Genomic DNA, 23748 nt, shown 5'->3' on the forward strand with positions numbered 1-23748 from the left:
AATATCACAGGAAATGGTTTCCTTTCACCATCAGCTTTTTTTTCATTAGCCTATTTAGAGTGTTTTACTGAGTAATTAAAAGCTCACAAACGGATGACAAAATCAGTCCCGCCCATCTGGTGTCAAGGAGACAGCTGTTACATCCCTTCTCTCCCGGGGGAGCAGATAGAAGAGCTCGCTCTGCTATTTCAGACAACATCGATAAAACACTATGGATACACAGCATGCAAATCGTTACAGTGACTCTCGATCGGGTGCCAGAAAGAATGAAAAATCTTTATAGCTAATGAAAGTGCAAATGAGGCATTTGGTTAATGATGGGTGAGGACAATATTGGCCTGATTGCACGAAAATGAATTAAGTAATGCGTGTTATGCTCTGAGACAATCGTTGCTTTAAAAATCAATTTTATAGAGATGCGGAATGCTGTGATTTTAAGAAGGAAATTTTTTTCCTCTCTTCTCGCACACATTTAATTGATACAGTCCCATTATTATGCTTGTGTATTGGTCTATTAATCACAGGCAGAGGAGCGTAGAGTCATAGATCTATATGCTATATAAATATACCCGGAATTGTACCGTCCCACTCTTTAGAACACACTGTATTAGCTGAATAAATTCCCAGGACTGCAGGACCTCTAGTAGAAAATCCATATCTTGATGCTTGACAGTTTACATGGTGGAAAGTGTTGCAGAGTCATACTTGCTTGAAGCATTGCATTGTGCTCTTTTTAATGAGGCGTGAATAAATTGTTGTGTGTTTTCTATCAGGATGCGTAAAAGGGGGGTGAGTGTGAGATGGATTAAACACATCAAGTGGGTGATATCACTCATGCTAAGCTGAATAGCTCCTTGTAGACACATAATTTTATACTGGTTGTAAACAGGGTTTCTGCGGGTCTTAAAAAATCTTAATTTGCTCTTCCACAACTGAAGGCCTTAAGTCTTAAATTCATACAGGCCCAGCATTAAATGTTGCAAAAATCATTATCTTCCTCAGTAATTTTCTTTTCCAGTACAAATATAAACAAATATTGAAATGCCAAATGAAGAAATGAAGTATTGTTTTCTGAGAAATTGACTAAAATTGAGGGGGAATAAAACATATCTGTTTTGCCTTTGAGCTAAGAGATTTTTCTGAGCCCACTGGCACATATTTGCTCTTGTTTTAATCATAAACTGACTTCATTTTGATTAATTTCAGAGAAAACAAGACTTATTATCTTATGTAATTTTGCTTCTAAATTAAATTGATCTTGATTTAAGAATGTTTTTGAACTGGAAAAATGAGACAAAAATAATTACTACAGTAAAAGTTGTTTCCATATTCTAGTGTTGGAGGCATTCAAGCCTTTTTTTTAATGAATTAAAAATGGAGATCAGTAGGAAGTTGTTTTCTCAAACTTTGAAGTGTTGCTAATACACCTCATTGTGTACTTCCCATACATTTACTTTTAGATAACATATTGATGTTCACTGCAATTTATTCCTTGAATTTCCTTTAAATTTACCTTTATAAAACCTGCAGAAAACTGACTAAATCACATATCAAAACTGCTGTCTCCCAGATCTGTCTCCATCTGCCACCAGTTCTGTGCCTCTCAAACATTTTGAATAGGTAAAGTTAGGCTCTGATTTCAGTGCGGTTTGATAGCAGGGGTGCGTAAGGTCACCCCAGGGTTGGCCCAAAGGGAAAACCTCTTTATGTTACATAACAAGAGCAATACAAATAGTATAAAAGAATGAGAAACAACATCTGACTCATTCGTACACAAACGTATAAGTGTAAATGATGTGTTTGAAAACTTAATTGACTGTTCATTTTGCCTAGTATCAGTTACTAATTGCCTAATAGCTGTGTGTTAGAGGCATAGAAAGTCATGCACAGCCTGAAGGCATTGAAAATGTTAAAAGGGAACAAGTGTTTGATTATGCAGTGACTTGTTTTATGTATTTCATACTATGATAAAACACCTTGATATGCATTGTGCCAGATGCCATGTTTGAAAATAAACTTGTGCTGCTTTTTAGCTGGATGTTTTGGTTGAAAACCCATGCAATGCCAAATGAAGATTTAATAGCCTGTGCAATTACTAAGTCTGATTAGCAGCCAGCGAGTTTAGATGCTATAAATTCAGGATTGTTTTCACTGATTCATTGGTGCTGATGAGGCCTGGATCAACACAGTGTGGTTGGACAGATGGAAGAACCTAAAGGGACAATAGGCATTGTAAACTACAAATAGGCTGCAAGATTTCTTAATATGTCAAATTATTTTCTTGTCTGCATGTAAAAAAAAACGGACTTGAATTGGCTATGCCGTGATTCAGTGTGCAGAGTGTTTTGAATTTTTGTCATGTTAGTGTATTATCTAGAAGCAAATGTTCTTTTGGTAGGCTATTTAAAGAATGTTTTAAACAAACTCAAATGCATTTAATTGGTTCCTATTTAACACATCAGTCAAGTAATCAGAGCAATACAATATGCAATGGTTTGCATTGTCATAATCCATGAAAAATGGCAGTGTAATGGGAACGGACAGTATGTTGAAGGACATTTAAAGTGGGACAAAACATAAACTGTATTAATGTACTGTATACTATCTATTTGCATTGATTCAGTTTTTGTTTTTAATTATTCAGGCTATCATAAGTGTGTTCTTTTCTGGTAATGTATAGTTAGGCTATATATAATTTACATATAATTCCATAGGCCTATTTAATATAATTCTGTAATTTTGGAAGAACACAGTTTAAGGTCGTTTAACCCACACAGTTTGACCCAATCCATGACATTAACCACGGGTAAGATGGCTTTTTAAACAGCTGTTTTAAACAAACAAAAAATAGTCTTTTAAAAATGATATTCTTGTAATAAATAAATCTAAAGAGCATCTAGTTATGACCGTATGTAGATTTTAATGTATGAAAACGGAAAGCACTTCACATGGTTACCGCCTCAGGTAAACAGCTGAAAAGTAGCCTACTCTCCTACAATCGAACTTTTGTGGTCTATTAAACGTTTTAAAACGCTACTGAAAGTTCTTTATAGTATGTGTAGAATTAATACCGAATTAAAACGTCTTAAGACATACTTCTGTGGCATTTAAGCATTTAAATAGAGGCGGTCAAACCCTAATTCATACCCTCATTGAAGGCATCAATCAAGTAATCAGTACCATAATACAGTGGTTTTCGTTATTTTGATAATCAGCGCAGATGGCAGTGTAATGGAAACGAACGGTATGTTGAAGTACATTTAGAGTGTCTAATAAGATTGAGTAACTAAAAGGAATATCTTATGCATTTAAACCGAGCCTTCTCTATAGAGAGCGCAGCACTATATGCGCTGAGGAAGCGGATCGCCTGTAAAGCGGCACTGCGGCAGTAATGTATCAATGCGCCCGGCACCCGCTCGCTCCGGGATCCTGAAGCACGGACTCGCGGAGAGGAGCAGCGTCGCTTCCTTGCAGGATTTATTTGTTTGTGGAAAAATTTCTCTTTTGTTTTCCGTTCTAGAGCAGCGCGCATTCCGAATGCCGACAACTCGCTCGTACGGCCCTCCTCCACTCGCCAGGCTTTGCATGTGTTGCTTTTGTCCTGCAAGAGAGAAGGCAGGCTTTGTTTTTTGGTGGATCTAGAGCTGAAGGAGGCAGTTCCAGGCGCTGCTGCTGCTGTGGGCTGGACCGGCCACGGTGCGTGAGATTTACTGACGGAGTGAAAGAGAGAGAGAGATAAAAAGGACTCATGGAAGACAGCGAGAGTGAAGGGAGAGCTGGCAGGGAGTGTAAATACATTAAAACCATTTATATATATATTTGGGGTGTGTGTATGCGCGCGCGCGCGTGTGACAGGAGTGCCAGCACAGGGCATCATCAGGTTAAAAGGATATGTGGTTGGGAATAGCTTTGTAATAATAGCCCACCTGGACTATTGGTCATTGCTGTTGGTAAAATGTTTCTTGAATGCATAATTAATTCGAAAAAGTCAGATTGCAATACTGATATTTGGTAGTGGTGGATTCTGAAGACAGATGAAGGTTGGTTGCTAGTGAAGTTTAAGTTGACGGGTGTCTAATGATGTCATACTGTAGCTGCTGTAGATGTTCATGTCATCTTGTGAAGTTCACGTTGATGCTTGATTTTATGATGCCTATGTATCTTGTAAACTTCACTGGATAAGACACTGACATTTATGGCTAGTTTTGATATAATGACATGTTCGTGTCATCAGATGATGTTTAAGCTGATGCTTGATTATGATGTCATAATGTAGTTGCGGATTTGGTAAAGTTGATTGATTGTGATGTCATTGTTGCTACTGTAAATGTTCATGTTGTCTTGTAAAGTTTACATTTTTGGCATAATGCAGCTGTTAATGTCATCTAATGATGTTTATGTTAATGCTTATATGTCAGTGATTTAGTGAAGGTGATTATGATGTCATAATGTAGATGCTTTTCATGTGATTTAATTTGAAGCTTATAGCTGATTATGATGTCATAGTGTAGCTACTAAAGGTGTTCATGTCATTTGGTGAATTTGAAGATTGATGATCATGATGTCATAATGCAGCTTTTGTAGATGTTCAGGTCACATATTTTTGTCATATTTACATGTTAGACACAGACTTGAGATGATTCTGATACAAACTTCAGCACACAACTTGACATAACTAATGACAGAATGATTTAATATTTTGAGCAATGTCTTGTTTTATTTTGAGATTAATGAAAAATAATGCCTAGCATGAATAATTTGAGCTGATGTTGCTATGTAAGCTGTATTTGCTATTCTTTTTGACAACCCTGAGGGTGGCAGATTTAGTAAGGTTTTCAGAGTTTTATCTATAGTTTGGTGACATTGAAAAATAAACAGAGGAACCCTGAGTAGAGATTATCAGTAGAGTGCAGAATGATTGTGGCTGACTTTACAGAAGATGACTGGAAGTCAGCCATAAATGTTCTGTCTGTGTAATCAGCTGAACTAAAATTTGCTGTGAGAAAATGACTTTTTTTTTTCTTGATTCACAGCTCTGTTAAGAAAAATGAATAATTTCCCCCTCCTGTCTCCGGTTATAGCAGTCTCAGAATAATGACAGTGTGCAGGAGGAGAAATATAAGCTCTTGAATATGTAATACTGGAGATCTAGACCCAGCTCTGTAAATGGCTCATTATATGATGTATTTAATTAATATGCAAGAACACATTCTGAATAATTTCCTACAATAGATTTTGTTTTCTTTCAAGAAACTGTAAGATCTGGGAAGAAGGGAAGTGACTGTAGCCATTGTGGAATTAGATCAAAAGGAAGGCATCTTAAGATGATCTCTTGCAGAGAGTCCAAATGTGTTGTGAAAATTGCTTTATTCATATGCCTGCATGATATATTCCTATGTATAGCTAAGGGTGGGGATTCTGGGAAGGCTCTCAGAGAGAACATTTCAAACGTCTGCTCTCTATCTCTTTGACATGTAGGATGGGAAGGCGTCAGACTGCACTTAAACAGAGTGTTGGGTCCGTGAGGACAGCCATGTGGAGACCTGTTACAGCTCCGTTGGAAGACACTTCAAGTGGTCTGCCAGTTTGTTTCCCTTAAACGTGGGCTGCATTTGGAAGTTTGGATACTTTCCAGTTTGGCAACCCTTAACAGAATTCGATTTTGGATTTCTGTGCTTGTGGATATATGCATTTATCCTTCTGGAATCTCATGTGCGTATCGCACTCCAAGCAAAGTCACATAGCATCAGCCGGTTTTGGAATTTGGATAATTGCTCATCCCTCACTGGAGTACAGTTATTGAGCTTTCCATTACAGGTGTTTGTTTGGAAATCGTTCTGCATCCACCTCTGAGCGCAGGCCGAGAGCCTCCTAACAGGAAGTGTTCGCTTGAGTGTGTCATCTGGTGAAATGGATGGCCCGAGGTGCAGCGGGATCCGGAAAAAGCGGAAGTCTCGGTCGGTGCGAGACCAGGAGCACGTGTCTAACGGGATCAAGAATAACCATGTCCGGGGCACCGTGCTTCGATTCTCCTCAGATTCGGAGAGGGAAGACAGCACCAACCCCTCCTCTTCCTCACGACCCAGGCCACCGAGGAGGAAGAGGAAGGAGTCTACCTCTGCTGAGGAGGACATCATTGACGGATTCTCAATATCGGGATTTATGACGCTGGAAGCTCTTGAGGTAAGAGACCAGGGTAGCCTTGTACTGCGGCCTTTGCGTGAATGTGTTTTTAACTGCTGTTTTTTGGAAGTGCTTGTTTGGTTTGGCTGTGAAAAGCTCAGTCGTGGCATAATGACTGGTTTATTATTGTCTGTAGACTGCTTCTTTCTGGACTCTAATTGCCTGGGTCTGTTTGCACAGTATTGGATTTTCTGTAGTTTGTGATTCAAGTAGATGTGGCTTTATAGGTTGTTGTTTTTCTGCCAAAGATGTAAATTGTGTCCGAATTTGCTTGCTTATGCACTATTCTGTAGGGCTGTGCGATTTGGGGGAAAATATCAAATTGCGATTTTTTTGACAGATATTGCGATTGCGATTCTGTGTCATTTTGTAGTATAAATGGCGTGACTAGTGTGTTCAGGCTGAAAATTCCAACATGAAGTGCACTTCAAATACCCAGATCATGCACTTATTTAATTGAAAAAAAACGGTGTGGAATGTTGGACACTTCATGCGTTTATCTGTTGCAGCTTTCCTTATGTAGAAGAATAAAAGGGGCTTGGACTCTGATGTTGGATGATAAAATAATCTTATAAAATTCATACACCAGACAGTTGAGTGTATAGTGTGTCATTTACGAGACAATTGCCCGATGTTATGTGGTAGCCTACTGCTTTAAGATGCTGTTTTGAGAAGGTTAATGACTTGAAGAATCTAATATAGGCCTAAATGTTTAGAAATCATCATATATGGAAATTATGTCATAATGTATCTGCTAAAGATGTTCATGTCATCTGGTGAAGCTGAAGATGGATGATCATGATGTCATAATGTAACTATTGTAGATCTTGAGGTCACAGATTTCAGTCTTATATTAAGAATTTAGTCACAGATTTTGGTAAGAAAGATGATTCTGCTAAAAAAAAGCATCAATAGTTTAAGAAACAACTTAAACACGCAACTGGAGCAAAGCCTTGTCTCATTTTGAGATGAAAAATAATACCTACAGTGGAAAGAATAATTTCAACTGATCTAGGTTTGAAGTTTAACTGTACTTTTATAGGAATCACTTTTGCATTATTCTCATTTTGACTACAGAATTATATGTAAGTTTATATTACCGACTTGATATGTAATTATATGTAGAAAGTCCTACATGGCTGGAAGTGAAATTTCAAACTTCAGATGTTTGAAATAAGGGTTAGATGTACCAGCCAAGTTAGCTACAAAAAAGGCATCTAGATCTCAAACTCATTTTGACAGCCTCCTTACTGAAACTAAGCAAGCTGCTTTGGTCTGTTACATATAATCTAGGCAGACTGATCAAACATACTGTGTGGATGTTTATTATTGTTCTGTTTATTAGTAAAACTGCTGTATGAATTTAAGGCTGTTTACAGCCTCCAAGTGGAGCTGGAAATATAGTCATTACGCGTTACGTGCACAGAAATTATAAAGTGAAATAATTTTTTACCAGTGGGAAACTCTGAATTTTTGTAATTATACCTATTTTGATACTGGAAAGGTCTAGTTTTTGCTTGGGGTCCTGCTAACAAGTAGCTTTCTTCAGGTATACTATACATGTCTGCAGTTATAACTGCGGCAGGTGCTCTCTTTCTATATTATTATTTACATTTTAATTAATATTTTGTAGATAAAAACTAAGCTAAATATATAAATTAAACAGAGATTGGGTATGCAGGTGTATTCACTTATGGTACAATATTTGGCCGTCATTCACTGTTACTTCAATATTGTGTTTATGACTTTGATGTGTCATTTCGTAGGTGCTTCCCAGGAGCACTTGAAGGTGGCATCGGCCTTCGCCATTGTTTCATTTGTCAGTCTTGACAGGACATCTGTAGAGTGTCATCCTGACTTTCAGCGTCGCTCTTGCTGTTAAAAGCCCAATAGTGTGACACGACAAAGCTTTGCACGCTTTACCCTCACATCCCCTACAGATGCTGTTGCATTGTGTTGGATGTTCACTACAGTAATCTGTGAAAGGAGCCCATCAGCAGCTTACGCTGTCACGCTAGCGCTCTGAACCGCAGTCGCAGTTCTCCAGGGGTGACATCCCCATTCACCGCTCTTCACTGTTCTGGGATCTGTGACTCATAGCCGTCCCGTCCATGCTCTCGTCTTGCTCCATTTAGAACCTCACAGAGCAGGAGACCCTAGACTAGATCCTGCATGTCAGCAATCAGCTCCATTCTCATTCATGCAGCTGAGATGATCACAGGACTTAATGAGCCAGTGCAGCTAGCCAAATCAAATGTATCTCGGTCTATTCTAATGTAAGGTCTTTTAAGAAATTACAGTTGAAATGCTGTAATAATTAAAATGTATTATTACTGTTTACTGTGGGTTTTATTTTGTTTTAGTTGTGTGTTTTTTTGTGTTGTAATGTTTTTTTTTTGTTTAGTTTTAGTTGTGTTTTTTGTAGGGATGCAACGATACAATTTTTTCAGAACCGATCCGATCCAGAAAATTCTGAGTATCTGTTGATACCGATCCGATTCAATACAAGCGCAGTTTTCTTTAAATCAATGTAGAATTTCTATACCTCTGTGTGTTGACCTTATCATCACTCTTTTGTGTGTTAAACACATAGACTGTATAAAAACATGGACGTAGTGTCCGTGACGTAACCCGTAGAATTCCGACGAGTGTTTTGAAGCCTAAAGTAGGCGGAGCCAGCCGTCGCCATCTTGGCAGCGCGTCACCGCGCGTCACTCCCGGATAATCGAAAATGGGCAAAGAGGCGGGAGCTGGCTGCTGAAAGTTGGGCATTTTAACATGGGGAGTCTATGGGATTGACTCCCTTTTGCAGCCAGCCTCTAGCGGCCAGTTGACGAATTACAGTTTAAGTCACTTCCTTGTTGGCTTCACGAGAGAGAGCGGGAGGTTGCCGCTCGGTTAAACACAATATACTAAATATAGACAACTGCATTTTAATTAAAAAGAACAAATGAAAAAAATATATAATCATAATCTATGACAAAAAATACTATTATAAACTAGGTTAGTGGATAATTCAGCAGCAAAAGATACTCTAGTCTAGAAGAATCATGGGTGCACAATAATTTTATAAAATCTAAACATTTAGTGAAACAACATTATTTAGTGGGGAACAAATTAAAGTTAATAAGTGTAGGACTAAATCTGGTAAAATGTTACACATTGCTCTTTGTATTGTTGTAAAATACATACATGAAAAACAAGTAAATATAATTATATAAATATATAGCCTACTATAAACTAAAAGACATTTCTTTTAAATGTATAGCACAGTAATAAAGGCAGCAACATATGATTGATAGGACAGAACAAGAAAGACTATTAATAATCTTTCATTGCGCAAAAGTATTATAGTACGAAAGGGTATGGTTCCAATACAGAGCGGCACAAAGCGCTTATGCACATCCCGTGCGCAGAATGATGCGCTTGAAGCAACATGGAATCACAGCGCACAGCATAGAAAAATTATAGAGATATTGATGTCTCTATATGTGTGTAATATCTGTGCAATAGTTTGAGCCTTTTCTTTTAACAGTTTCAAATCTTAGTTATTGAGCACTCATGAAGGATGACAGACAGCTGCAGCTGAGAGAAGAGTTTACGTAAACTTGAATTTAACGACTTATTAACGAAATATTCATCTCTACCTCACATTGAACAGCTTCAGAACATTTGATATCTAGCGCACAAAAACTTTATGGTGCTTTATGGGCTTAACAATAGCACAGTATAGTATTCGCACAATATCGGATTTGGATCGGTCTCCTCTGACCGATACCCGATCCGGCAGAAAATGCCAGTATCGGAACCGATACCGATACTGATTATCGGATCGATGCATCCCTAGTTTTTTGGTTGTGTTGTGTTGTGGTGTTTTTTTGTTTAGGTTGTTGTTTTGTATTTTAGTTCTTTACTGTTTTGTGGTTTGTTTTTTTTGTTTTGTGTGTTTTAGTTGTGTTTTGCATTGTGGTGTTTTTTTGTTTAGGTTGTTGTTTTGTATTTTAGTTCTTTACTGTTTTGTGGTGTTTTGTTTTTTTTGTTTTGTGTGTTTTAGTTGTGTTTTGCATTGTGGTGTTTTTTTTTGTTTAGTTTTAGTTTAGTTTTTTTGTTTTGTGTTGTGGTGTTGTGCTTTTTTGTTTGTTGTTTTGTGTTTTAGTTGTTTTTTTTGTTTTGTGTTGTGTTATTCTGGCTTGTTTTTTGCCATTATTATTAATATTGAATCTAGAAAAGGTTTGGAAAAAATGAGGAAGATGGGAAAACTAGAACGGGAGATGACAAAAGCAGGAATCACATTTTCTGCATAAAAAAACATCAACACAAACCACTATGCCACAGCTCCAACTTTATTACATTTATTATTTCCACATGAATTTAGCCTATATCCATTTTGCACTGATTGTTTGCTGTTGTGATTTTGGCCCATAAATGTAGCAGTGTTTGTTTGTCCATACGGATCAATGTTTACAATACATCAGAGCCATCTTACTTTTTATCCAATACACCTATTCTCTCTTTATCCAATTACATTTAAACTGTCCCTCTATCTCTCTTCCTCTGCCTCACCATTTCTATTTCTTGTCCTTCTTTTACAACAATCCCTTGATGGTTTCAATTTGATAAGGAATTTGTCCTCAATTTGCCAGGAGGTGCTTGAAGAATTCGTACAGGTATTCCCAAATGACACATTGAAATCAAACTCGTTCCACTCCAGTGGACAGACTCGCTCATATAGAAGTGAGCCATCAGCAGCGGGTGTTTATTAATGCTGCTTAGTGCTGGAACGACAGGCCTGAGAGGCAGTGTGTTACACCACTTTGAGAAATTACTAAATCATCAGGCCTGGGCCGCCTCGACAAACCTCCTCCCCCTTGGTCCCTGAGCACAAAGTTGCCACGTAATCGTTTCAACCTCCTCCCCCTTGCCCGCCCCTGCATCCCCAATTCAATATTACTTAATGCCTGCACCACTGGTGCCCTTAAACCACTTTATGTGATCATTGTGTTATAAAGCTCCGAGCTCATTTGATTGAGAACAGCAGTCACCCTGCGCGCATTCCCCACTCCATTGATCCACTCATAAGAAAATGGTTAAGTCAGTGTAAATAATACTAATGTGCTAGCACGTGCCTGGTGCAAAACAAAGCGTTTGGTCATCACAATGGCTTTTCTCTTTCAGTTGACATTCAAAATGGCTTTTCAGATCCTAATGTGAACAAATCAAGTGTTTCTTTTTTGTGTTTGACACTATAATGTTCTCTTCTTTAGCTAAGTTGATGAGTCTTAAGTGGCATGTTAATGATTTCAGACTGCGCTTTTATCATTTATAAATATTTACACAGCCTGCAATAACTCAAATGCAGTTCTGGAAAAAATGTCAGTTTTGACATCAGATTAGCATTTCAGAAAGAGACAGGAAAAAGACAGAGCGGGGACCCATCATGTCAGGCAATAGATGGTTGAAAGAGGAAATTAGGTCATGGCCGGAGGAGGGGTTGGCACGGGGCCCAGAGGGGCAAATCTTTAATCTGTAATCGCCTAATGCCACAGCAAGACAAAAAGCACCCTGACAACTTGTAATTCATTTGATATGTGAATGAACTCAGTGTTATGCATTCATTAAGGTTTACAAATGGGCACATGTGTTTAGTTGCATAAGTGTGAATCATCTTCATAATGTAAATTGTTTTGGAAAAGTCATTAAAGGAATATTCAGCGTTCAGTACCCAGTTAAGTTCAGCGTTTGTGGTACTATGTTAATTACCAAAGAATTATAATTTCAACTCGTCTTTTGTTTTCTTTAAAACAATTGCAATGTTTTCTTTAAAAAGATTACAACAAGGCACTTGCAATGGAAGTAAATGCAGTTCATTATTTTGTAGGACTTAAGCAAACATGTGAAGCTTCTCATTAATTCTTTCATTCAATTGTATGTTATTTTTGTCTGTGATTCAGTGGTTTTAAGGCTTTAATGTTTACGTTATCATGACCACTTTTTACACTAAAATCATAGCATATTATTTATGTCTCATGGTTGTTCTATTGAATATTTATTTTAAAATAATACAAAATTGCCCCAAATTTCCATTTTAAGTGCTTTACTGTGACCTAGATTTTTCCTTGTCCTGTCGACTGAGGTTAACTTGAACCTGGAATATTCCATAAGGCTGAAGTGTATAAATAGTAAGGGAAATAAACCTTCAAATCTTACTTATTGCTGTCTCTACAAATTAAGCCGGGAGAGCAGAAAGTGTGTTTACATCCCCCAAAAAATTACACACTTCAGTTTTAAACACTTACACACTACACTTTAAACACGTGTGCGTGTAAATTGTCTGGTATTTATGAGGAAATGCGCAAAGTGTTTATTTTGTCTATTGTGATGTAATCGTGTCAAATGCGCTATGACAGAAATGTGTTCTTGGCAGAATTGTGAGACAGGCTATAGATTTTCTGAGCTGTAGATGTCTCTTTGCTGTTTAGCAGACAAATCGAAAGATGGAGAGGGAGAGACAGATAAAGAAAGGGTGAGGAATTGATTACACTCTTCATTGAGAAGAATATTGTTGCACTGAATATATTGACATTGCACGTGTGGCTAGTTAAAAACACATGTAAAAATATGTTAATAATTATGTCGGAATAAAGAAAGAACACTCATCTTGCGAAATGAATAAAAACACTAATTTCTTTAGTACTGAAAATCGCAGGTGGTTTTGTTTAAGGCATACTCTGAATATTTTCATGCATGACAAATGTCACTTTAAGCCATCAATTAATTTCCTCCCTAACAGTGCTTATATCTACTCATGGCAGTGACAGCTGATATTCATTTAGACCTCATTTGAAACTGTCACAATATGATGTGTGATATGCATTAATACAGCGCTGTAGGAGCCATGACTGACACATCAAATATACCGTCCTGTCACTCCAAGGCATGCTAAATGCAGCCGATGGATCATACGGTTGTTACACTTTTACATTCCTTCCTACTTAAATCGTGTCCCTTTTTGGATGAAGTTTTGGATCATAAATGTGTAGCAATACTTTTGCTGTTGTTGGGTTATTAATGCATGATATGGGATTGCAACTGAAGCTACTGGGCAAAAAGAGTGAATCATTTAAGATACAAAACATGCCAAAAGCAATTCAACTTCAGCTAAATGTGGAGTTAAGGCTGTCTTTTGTTCATACTTTGCTGATGATGGTAAAGTATACAAATTTATATGTTAGTGTCTACCATATTTTGCAATGCAGAAGCTATTTTCTGTGAATCTGGAAAACTTCCATTTTATTGGCTGCTGTGTAAATAACTAGAAGAATAACGAAGTGCAGTTTAACAGCAAAACTACTTGCACTATGTGTTCATGATTATGATACTGAATTTAAATAATATGATAAATACCGGTTTGCAATTTCAAGCAGTGTAATGGACTGTTTTTGTACACCAGACGCCTTGCACATTCAAGTTACAGATGGCTGAAAGTCTGAAACCATTCTTACAATAAAATTAGGTGGCTAAGCATAGTATTACTTTGTAGTCACATTGTAAAAAGCTTTGTAGCAATCATTACATTACATTTAGTCATTTAGCAGATGCTTTTATCCAAAGCGACTTACAAATGAGGACAATGGAAGCAATCAAAAATCAACAAAAGTGTAATGATATGCAAGTGCTATAACAAGTCTCAGTTAGCTTAACGCAGTACAAGTAGCAAGGTTTTTTTTTTTTTATTATATAATAAATAAAGGAAAAAAGGATAGAATAGAAAAAGAATAGAGCAAGCTAGAGTTAGAGGTAATTAATTTTTATTTATTTAAATAGTAATTTAATTTAAGTTTGGGCTCTGCTGTTAATTGTAACCTTAGAGTAACGTAAAAAGGCTCCCACTGGTTTAGAGCACAAGCTAAGGTAGATTTTTATCCCTAAGGAAATTTTCATTGTAATTGAATTTATTTAAAGAAAAAGCTATTTGTTCAGTAAATGCATTGTTTGATAATATATACAGTATATATATATATATATATATATAGAAAACAAATAGATAGAATACAAAAAGATTAGAAAAGCTAGTGTTAGGTTTTTTTTATTTTATTTTTTTAAATAGAATTAGAATAGAGAGTGCTAGAGTTAGAGGGTCAAAAAAAGATGGAAGAGATGTGTTTTTAGCCGATTCTTGAAGATGGCTAAGGATCAGTCAGCCAAATCTCTAACCGTAATGATTAATTATTGACTTTGAAATAAATTATTGGTTGTTAACTTTACTCTTCAACTCTTACACATTTAAAAAATCTGTTTTTGAAGAGGAAGTTTGTGAAGAGGAAGTCATCCCAAATAGTGCAAATGAATGCACACTTTTAATCTCTAATGCTATTTACAATATATACTATACAAATTTGGTTGTAGTATAAACTTCTGAATCAAGTCACCACCACATGATGCTGATGTGAAAAACTGTCACATTTTAAGATGGATGTGTTGTTTGTAGAACCAGAACTTAATATATTGTCTAAAACTAATGCACAGGTGTCTACAATTAAACTAAATATCAAGCTAGCATCAATACTGAATAATCTTTGCCCAGCAGGATTTGTCTGCTTTCTGCATGATTAAAATAGTTTGAAATAGCTCATTAATTAGCAGTGTTGTTCGAACGGGTTTTCTCTCATTTTGGCTCTAGTAAAAGCAATCATCTAATCACTGACAATATTAGCCATGACCTGACATTTATTTGATCTTTAGAGGCATTTCAAAAGGAAAATAACACTGTGTACTTGTTAAAGGAGAAACGAAAAACGAAGATGTGCTTGGTTGTGAAAGGTAATTGGTTAAAAAGTGTGACAAATACAGGTGTGATGAAGGTTAATTGTTGTAAGAGCTTTAATTCAGTGTCGACGCAAGTGTCTTGCGACAGCTGCACATGTAATGGTGCCATTGACATATCCAGGTGGGACACCCGATGTACATGTGAATATCGATTCGTATACAGAGACAAACATATGTAAATCATAATTTTGTGGCCATATCCAGGTGCCATGCCACACACACACTTTAAGCAGCAGCTGTGGTAATAGCCTGGGTGTTGCAGGAGGGCTGTTAACCACAGTAAATGTTTGCTCTCATGTTTAAATGGTGTGGCAAGAATATCATTAGTGACCCTGTGAGGGTGTGCAGAGGGGATAGTGTGTGTGTGGTGTGTGAGAGCGAGAGAGTCAGCATTCCCTCCAAACATCTGTTCACTGATATGCACTGAAGCCTTCGTAGCTTTTAATTAAAAACGACAAAAATGGTTAAGATGTTAACAGTTTTTAAACTAAATGGTGTATATGGGTCCATGTAGATGAGTTTAATGTGTATTTGGTCTCTGTATTCACCTATGTGTGTGAAATTGGATTCAAAACTACAAAAAAAAAAGATTTTGAGTTTGCAAACATGTTGTAATGGGAAAATTGAATGTGTTTTGTGAATGAAGGACACCTTGTAATTTATTTCCCATGATCCTCAATGGTCTCTGGTGGGCATATGGCCATTCACGGTTGGCAGGACTTGGAGATTTTATTTCCTGTTTTTCCTCTTGATCAAGGTTTGACACTTTTCTTTTCTGTTTCTAGATGTTCTTTTACCCCAATGACCTTCCTAAATGAAGCGTTGAGAACAAATTTGTCTCACTGGCTGCAGTAGTGATTGTTAAAAAACCTGTGCTTCTGAGAAAGAAAACTCACTCACTGGAGTTTACACAACATTTCCTTCTGTGTTTCCGAAACAGGGTCACTATATACTGAAGTCTAAGGCTTAAAGGAAGTTTAATACTAGTTAAACTCGTAGCATTTGTGGCATATGGTTGGATGCCACAGTCATGAAGCCCCCTGTTTCAGTACCAGTTAGTTCTCAACATAGTTTTAAAAAATGCTGCAAAAGTGGACATGGTAACTTGAAGTAAAATCTGCATGGGGAACTTTTTCACCCTTATGTAAAACTCACAATTGCACAGATACCTATTGAGATGACTGGATTTTACCTGTGAAAATTTGCACCTTAACTTGTTTACTGAACACAGAACTATTCCTTTAAGGTTAGTAATTATTTCTTTCAAAATGAACTGTTGTACTAGTAATGCTTGCTTTAGTAGAGACACTCTCAGAGAGCATACGCTGAGCTCTCTGCTTTTGTGTAGATGTAAATAATGTATCAAATAGCAGTGTTAAGTGTAGCCCGAAGTCTAACCCGTATGCTTCTAGGTGTAGCTGTAAAAATGCTAGTCTGCAAAGAGAAGATATGCTGCTCCAACTCGCACCGCTAATGCTTAGGCAAATTACATTTTTATTCAAATACAACCGACTTGCCTGAGTAGGTTTATAATAATAATACATCTGGCATGTATGTGAGTTAGTATCTGGTGGGACACCACTCATTAATTATCCTTGTTCTCTTGTGTGGAGGAATAGCACACTTCCTCTCACACGTTTCTAACCCTGCTTCACATGCACATACCCAGAAGCAACTTGATCTTTCTTTGTGTGAGACAAAGTCAAGTCGAGACAGGACAAGCGGAGGTGAGCAGAGCTCCTTTCTCTCCTCCTAAAGGCTTAAATGTCCTTCTATGAAACAGGCACCCATGAGGCAGTTTGACAAGACGATTTTTTAAAAAGTAAATAATAAAAAGACTTAAATAGAATTTAATGTTAATATTTATACCAACATTTTGACATATAAATAGCGATCAGTTGTTTACTGTACAAAATCATGTTAAAAGGGTTGACATTTTAAGATCGTCCCTTACTGACAAACCTAAAAAAAAGTGGTTAAAAAACAAGAGACTGACTTATCCTTGAAGAGTTCACTAATGACAGTTCTTTTTTACTTATGGACCTGCTTAATGCTTTAAAAAAAAGAGAAAATATGTGCAAGGAGCTAATGAAACAAAACACTTTTTTTATTCCATTGTGCTGCTTTACATCGCTTTTCTATGTAAATGCATTGAACAGAAGTGTTTGACTGTTGCACTCATGTCTTTTGCAGCGTCTCGTGCATTGACAAGTGTTCTAAAAAAAACACCTCTAGTCCTTATGTTTTTTCACCCATTCCACTGGCTGTTTCATGCCTTCAAAGCCAAAATGCATTCTGTGTGAATGGCCCCTAACAGTACTCATAAACGTTAACAACTATCTAAAATAATAATATACATTAATGACAAAATGATTGGTTTTATTTAAACTTTTTGTTTTCAAATTGCTAATACAGCAAGGAAAAGGTACACTATGGCATGCCAAAAAAAGGCAAGATGGAAAGTAATAAAAACCCCCACACAAAATAAAGTTACTGGATTGTTGTTGTGTTTAGATATGTCTAATGTAACATAGTAAAAGTTGGCATTAGCTATTAATTTATAAAGTAATTCTAAAAGTATTTTTTATAAGAGATACAAATGGCGGCCTGTAATTTCCTTCTTTGGATTGTATGTTTTTGTTGGCCAGGGTAGAGCTATTTTTCCCCATACACGCCATATGCAGGGACGCCGTTTGGCTTGATTTTATATCCTGTAGCTATTCATCAAGATCTTCCAACCACAGAGTTCGTGTTCCTCAAAGTGGTGTTAAACCGTGAATCTCATTTCAGTATGTGTCAAGTGTCTGAAATCATAAAAGCCTTAAGGAAAAAAAAACAGATGAACTGTTTTGTGAACTCTTTATTAAAAAGTTGTGCTCACTTGCCTCTAATAAATAATTGTTATAGATATCCAAGAATGTATCATTTTAATGTACCTTACATTGAAGATTTAGGTGTATAGACCCAGATTGTAACTGTTTGCATTGGCTGCATTAACTGGGAAAATGTTTGATTGTAATCAAGGAGCCCAGACTTTAGATTTACATTCGCAGTCTGTTGGTTTTGCTGTGCTTTTATGATGCATGAAATGGTCCGGGACAAGTTACATGTACTTACAATTAGGAGTTTGTTCGAGTCTATAAACTTAAGGGCGGCCTGTAATTTCCTTCTTTTGGATTGTATGTTTTTGTTGGCCAGGGTAGAGCTATTTTTCCCCATACACGCCATATGCAGGGACGCCGTTTGGCTTGATTTTATATCCTGTAGCTATTCATCAAGATCTTCCAACCACAGAGTTCGTGTTCCTCAAAGTGGTGTTAAACCGTGAATCTCATTTCAGTATGTGTCAAGTGTCTGAAATCATAAAAGCCTTAAGGAAAAAAAAACAGATGAACTGTTTTGTGAACTCTTTATTAAAAAGTTGTGCTCACTTGCCTCTAATAAATAATTGTTATAGATATCCAAGAATGTATCATTTTAATGTACCTTACATTGAAGATTTAGGTGTATAGACCCAGATTGTAACTGTTTGCATTGGCTGCATTAACTGGGAAAATGTTTGATTGTAATCAAGGAGCCCAGACTTTAGATTTACATTCGCAGTCTGTTGGTTTTGCTGTGCTTTTATGATGCATGAAATGGTCCGGGACAAGTTACATGTACTTACAATTAGGAGTTTGTTCGAGTCTATAAACTTAAGCATGAGCAATAGTAATTCTTTAAGAAACTAAACCAATATTGTCATTGTTCTCTTTGCTAAGTGTAAACACATTATAATCCGAACCGAAGTGAATTCAGATTATGAGAAGAATTTGTGGCCAAGGACTTAAAATCCCTCCCACTTTCATGGTAACAAAACTTTAGCCTGTAAACACCAAGTTAATTTATACACATGCCAAGTAATTGTTTAGGTTGTCACTATTGGAGTGTGAGGAGCATGTATTGTTCCATTCCAGGTCTCTTCTGTTTATCCTGAAGTGACTGATTAGTTGTGTGTGGAACAGCTTTCTGGCCAACGGAAGTATTTGGGGTCAAGTGTGGGTCCAGCCGATGTCTGCAGACACAGGAGGACAATACAAGGGCATGTATTCACAGACAGGGCTCTGGTAGTTCATTTGCACATGGCATTGTAGAAATGCACTTTTGTAGTCAACCATTGTTATTCTAATCCTTGAGCTAAAGTTGGTTACACACTCTGCACTCTTCAAAATAAAGGGTTTTTTGCAGCCATAGAAGTCAACCATTTTGGGTTCCCCAAAGAACTTTTCAGTGATTAGTTCTTAAAAGAACCAAAGCACTGCTGCCATTTCTGCCTCTATTTTCTCTGACTCATTTCTGAATTAGCGCTTTGCATTTAGTCTCCTGTTTGTACCCGACCCTTGCTGTTCGATGAATATCAGCAATCCTGCCTAAATGCCATATTTGTGGCTGCTGAATTATGCATGAGGAGCAGTTTAGAGGCCTAGTGAGTTTGTGCTTGGTGGGAGAGTAATGAGGAAGCCTCGTTTCTAATGGCAGGATTTGGCTTGGCAAGATGTTTTATGTGCTAATTGAATCGCAGAACTGAGGAACATTTTGGAGTCATTTGAGATGACAGAAGTGATGTAGTGTTGTGACTAGAGATATGCGGATGTGTGAGTGTGATTTTGTGTGTGACTGGGAACATAAAAGGAGCCTGAAACATAATAGAATGTATTAAGGGGTGTTCATATGGAGTCAGTTCTGCAACGTTTATCCAACTCCTTCATCATACTAGTTGACACTCTTTGTATTACAGCTATATATTACCTACTCTCCTAATGACAAACCTCACTTATGGTTTGTCCATTTCCAGCTAGATCGACAAAGGATCAAATATATTGCATATTACATTGGATAAGCAGCTGTTTTGTTTTGTTGTCCTGATCATCCTAATCAAGCTTTATCCAAATCGCTTGTCACGGTTTTCCTCCCGTATTTGCTTATTTTGGCGCACAACAATTCCCCACTCCATTGTTTGGGTGTTTGCTCCACTGAAATCTCTTAAGTGATTTTTTTCTACCATGTCACAACATGCCATGCTTGCCTGCAGGCTGTCTTTCTGTTAGCAGACCCTCCGCTTTGGCGCGCTGGAGCTCGTCCCTGACCTTCTGCTGGCTCTCAGTGGTGTTTTCAGTCCAGAATGATGTAGCTCAAATGGCATATGCACTCAGAAACAAGGAATGCAGCAGTATTGTAATTTAGTAGTAGTTTATTTAATTTATATTAAAGGGGTCATATGATGCGATTTCATTTTTTCCTTTCTCTTTTAATTTAATTTAATTTGAATTTAATTTCATAAAATTTGATTTCATAAAAAAATAGCAGGAATCGATTTATATTGTGTCTTTGTCAGATCTGGTGTCTGATTATGGCCACAAAAAACTACTAATGAATTCCAAGTTACGAATTTAACTTATTCATAGGTAGGGGTATCGTTTACATTTTATCGATACCGATACCGCTTATCGATACTGTTATAGATACTATTTGGTGCAAAAAGATATGAAGTGAACAGTTGTTGAAAATTTCAAGTTGTTTGATTACTGCTGAAATTTAGCAACTGTATTAAAGTTCTTCAGTCAAGAGCAGTGAGTTATTTTTCTCTTTGTGTTTTATTTTATTAACATTAAAGGAATAGTTCACCCAAAAATGAAAATTGTCATCATTTACTCACTCTCAAGTTGTTTTAAAGCTGAATGAGTTTCTTTCTTCTGTTGAACATAAAAAGTTATTTTGAAGAATGTGGGAAACTAAACAGCTGCTGGTCCCCAGTGACTCCGCAACTGTTTGGTTACCCATATTCTTTAAAATATCTTCTTTTGTGTCTTTTGTTTGGTACAACATGACTGAGTAAATAATGACAGAATGGGTGAACTATCCCTTTAATGACAATCGGCAGCATGTTTAGTACTGCCGCTTTAAGAGCTGCACGCATCTGTTTTTCTCTCAACTGTTTACTTTCACTTTAGACATAAGTTAACTAAACTGACCAGGTGCTGTTTGACCGGCCTTTTAGTGTACGGACGCTTCAGGTGTACGCGTTCTGAATAAGCACATGTTAGAACAGCACGCGAATAAAATGTTTAACCGGCAAGGCTTTAAAGCACGCAGAAATAATGTACTTTTGTGATTGCGAATAAGTCTCGGGAGTGTAACTCTACCGAATCAACATTTCATGTGAATGTGTCTCGCGAGCTGCAGTTGGAGCTGGAGCCGCGAGATATAATACAGCGCATTGCTTGAGGTAGATGTTGTTTTGTTAGTAAATGTTTCATTATATTACTAGTGTTGCCTCCTTTGTTCACTATTACACCTAATTCGTCGTTAACATGGGAAGTATACGGAGATAAAACAACGCAAGTATCAATAACAGTATCGTTTGTCCTGAAGCTTATCGGTACTCCGGTATTGACCCAATTACGTACCGGTCCAAAAAAATACTGGTTCTCGGTACCCATCCCTATTCATAGGAGACTTTTGTGCATTTATGTGCTTTGTGTATGGTTGGTACGGGTACAGGGTAGGGGTGTGCAATATTGACAAAAAATATCTCTATATTTTCTGGGATTTTATCGATAATGATAATTAGACAATATTTTCCTGAGTGTGTTATTGTGCTGGTACCTTAGGGACTGCTGTGGACAGCTGACTCCTAAAGTTTTTGATATTCTTCATATTCTGTGAGGTGGTCAGTTCACACTGATAGAAGTTAATCTTTTCCAGTAAGTTTAAACAGATTTTTTTACATTTTATGGGCATTTTTACCTTTATAAAGCCATTTTTTCTAAAAGTGTTCATTATCATTTGAGTAAATTTTTTTACATTTAATCAGTGAATTAGAATAAGACATTTGGGCTGTTACCAAGCAGATGGAATCATCGGTTGATTCATTCAGGAACGAAATGCCGTCAAGTTGTTAAGAGATGCAAAACTCTTATGGCTGCTAAGAATAAACCTGCTCTTATAAAACTGCTATGGCTGTGTTTGGAATTATTTTTGTTGTCAAAATAGCGCAAAAACAGGAAATATGGAGTCTAAAACGTCTCTTAATTACCTTCTTGTTTATTGAACTGTTGTAAAAAATCACATTTGTAATCATTGTAATTTTTGGAAAAAAATTACACTTTTCGAGTGAAATTGATTAACTAGGCTATATGAAGTGGTAGAAATGTTCTGCCCCCATGTCTTGAATTTGTGATCATTCTAAATGCATTTTAATAGACAGAATCATGCAGTGAAAGAACACACTGTAAATGTGACCCTGGACCACAAAACCAGTCTTAAGTCGCTGGGGTATATTTTTAGCAATAGCCAAAAATACATTGTATGGGTCAAAATTATCGATTTTTTTTTATGCCAAAAATCATTAGGATATTAAGTAAAGATCATGTTCCATGTTCCTACTGTAAATATATAAAAAATGTATTTTTGATTAGTAATATGCATTGCTAAGGACTTCATTTGGACAAATTGACACTTAAGACTGGTTTTGTGGTCCAGGGTCACAAATGCGTATACACACTGGTCTAGACTTCACGTAATGTATGCGCGCACTCTGTAGTGGTGTTTTAAATGGTTTTTGCAAAATACTAGATAATGTCAAATTGTGCATCGTTAAAACAACAATTACGATATTATCGCAGACTATATATATCGCACACCCCTAGTACAGGGTGATCTGTTTACTAGAGGATTGCTTGTGCTTTTGAATGGCTGCTGAATGCAGGTCGTTGGAGTGTGTAGGTAATAGGGCTGTCGAGGAGACGTTTAAAACCACTGGGCTCAGGGTTCAAGAGATGAGGTCCACTGTCATTCAGAGACACACAAACTCTCTCTGTCTCTGCGGTATGGCTCCCTGCAGACAGCCTTATTTGTTCCATCAGATCTGTTTTTTCCTTTCCGGCTTGTTCAGCTCTCTGTAGGAGGAAGAGTTTGCAGTGTGAGGTCAAATGTATCTAGCTGAGGTTAAGGCCTGTGCTGATCATAAGGAGTTATTTTCAGCTGTCTCTGTTACAGCAAACTACACTGGATTCACAATCTATTCTGTAGGGTTTTTCAACTCAAAAAGGGAAATATTTATGACGAATTATAACTGGTTATGATTCATAAAACACAGCATATACTGTTACCCATTAAATATAACTATAAATAAAATAAATTAATAAGACTGATAATAATATTGCACTTTATTTATCTAGAAAGTGTGTATTTTATAAAGTGTGATAATACTGTTATATTTTAAAATGAAAGGGAAGTATTAAATACAAATACAATTACTTTATAGTAAACTTAAAAATAAAATGTTAATATTTACTACTACTTTTTAAAATTTGTCTAATTTTCGAACTTAAAATCAGCAGGCTTTTACTTTGGCGGGTTGCCGGCAAAGTAAGTATATGCGCTTCCGGGTTTGGAGCTGCCGATCGAAGAACGTCAGTGAATGAAATGTCAAAGTTTTGCATTGTGCTTTGAAAAATGGCAGCGGATAGCTTAGATTTATGATTTCAGTTTTAATAGAAATCTTATACAGTACAGTTTGTCGATCTAAAATGGTGATTGTGCATTAACAGCTGTCAATCATGTCGGTACGCAAATGCGCTGTCAGAACTTATTTACACAGGGCATTTTTTGTTTTGGTCGCGCATGCGGACTGGCGGACCGCTTATGTGCACCCCTGTGTGTGTATATATATATATATATATATATATATATATATAT

General features: G+C 36.8%; 1 protein-coding gene across 1 annotated transcript in view; it reads left to right on the top strand.

Moving 5' to 3' along the window:
• Positions 1-3388: 3388 nt before the first annotated feature.
• LOC107747043 (autism susceptibility gene 2 protein-like) overlaps positions 3389-23748 on the top strand; it is a gene marked incomplete at its 3' end in the record, with an annotated part of 374875 nt that continues 354515 nt past the window's right edge. Inside the window, exons 1-2 of the mRNA XM_016561457.1 lie at positions 3389-3696; positions 5479-6183. Of these exons, the coding sequence (XP_016416943.1) occupies positions 5911-6183 (273 nt within the window). The remainder of the gene's footprint in view (positions 3697-5478; positions 6184-23748) is intronic.

The sequence above is a fragment of the Sinocyclocheilus rhinocerous genome, unplaced genomic scaffold (genome assembly GCF_001515625.1).
Source record: "Sinocyclocheilus rhinocerous isolate Xijiao unplaced genomic scaffold, SAMN03320098_v1.1 scaffold708, whole genome shotgun sequence".
NCBI classification, from domain to species: Eukaryota; Metazoa; Chordata; class Actinopteri; order Cypriniformes; family Cyprinidae; genus Sinocyclocheilus; species Sinocyclocheilus rhinocerous.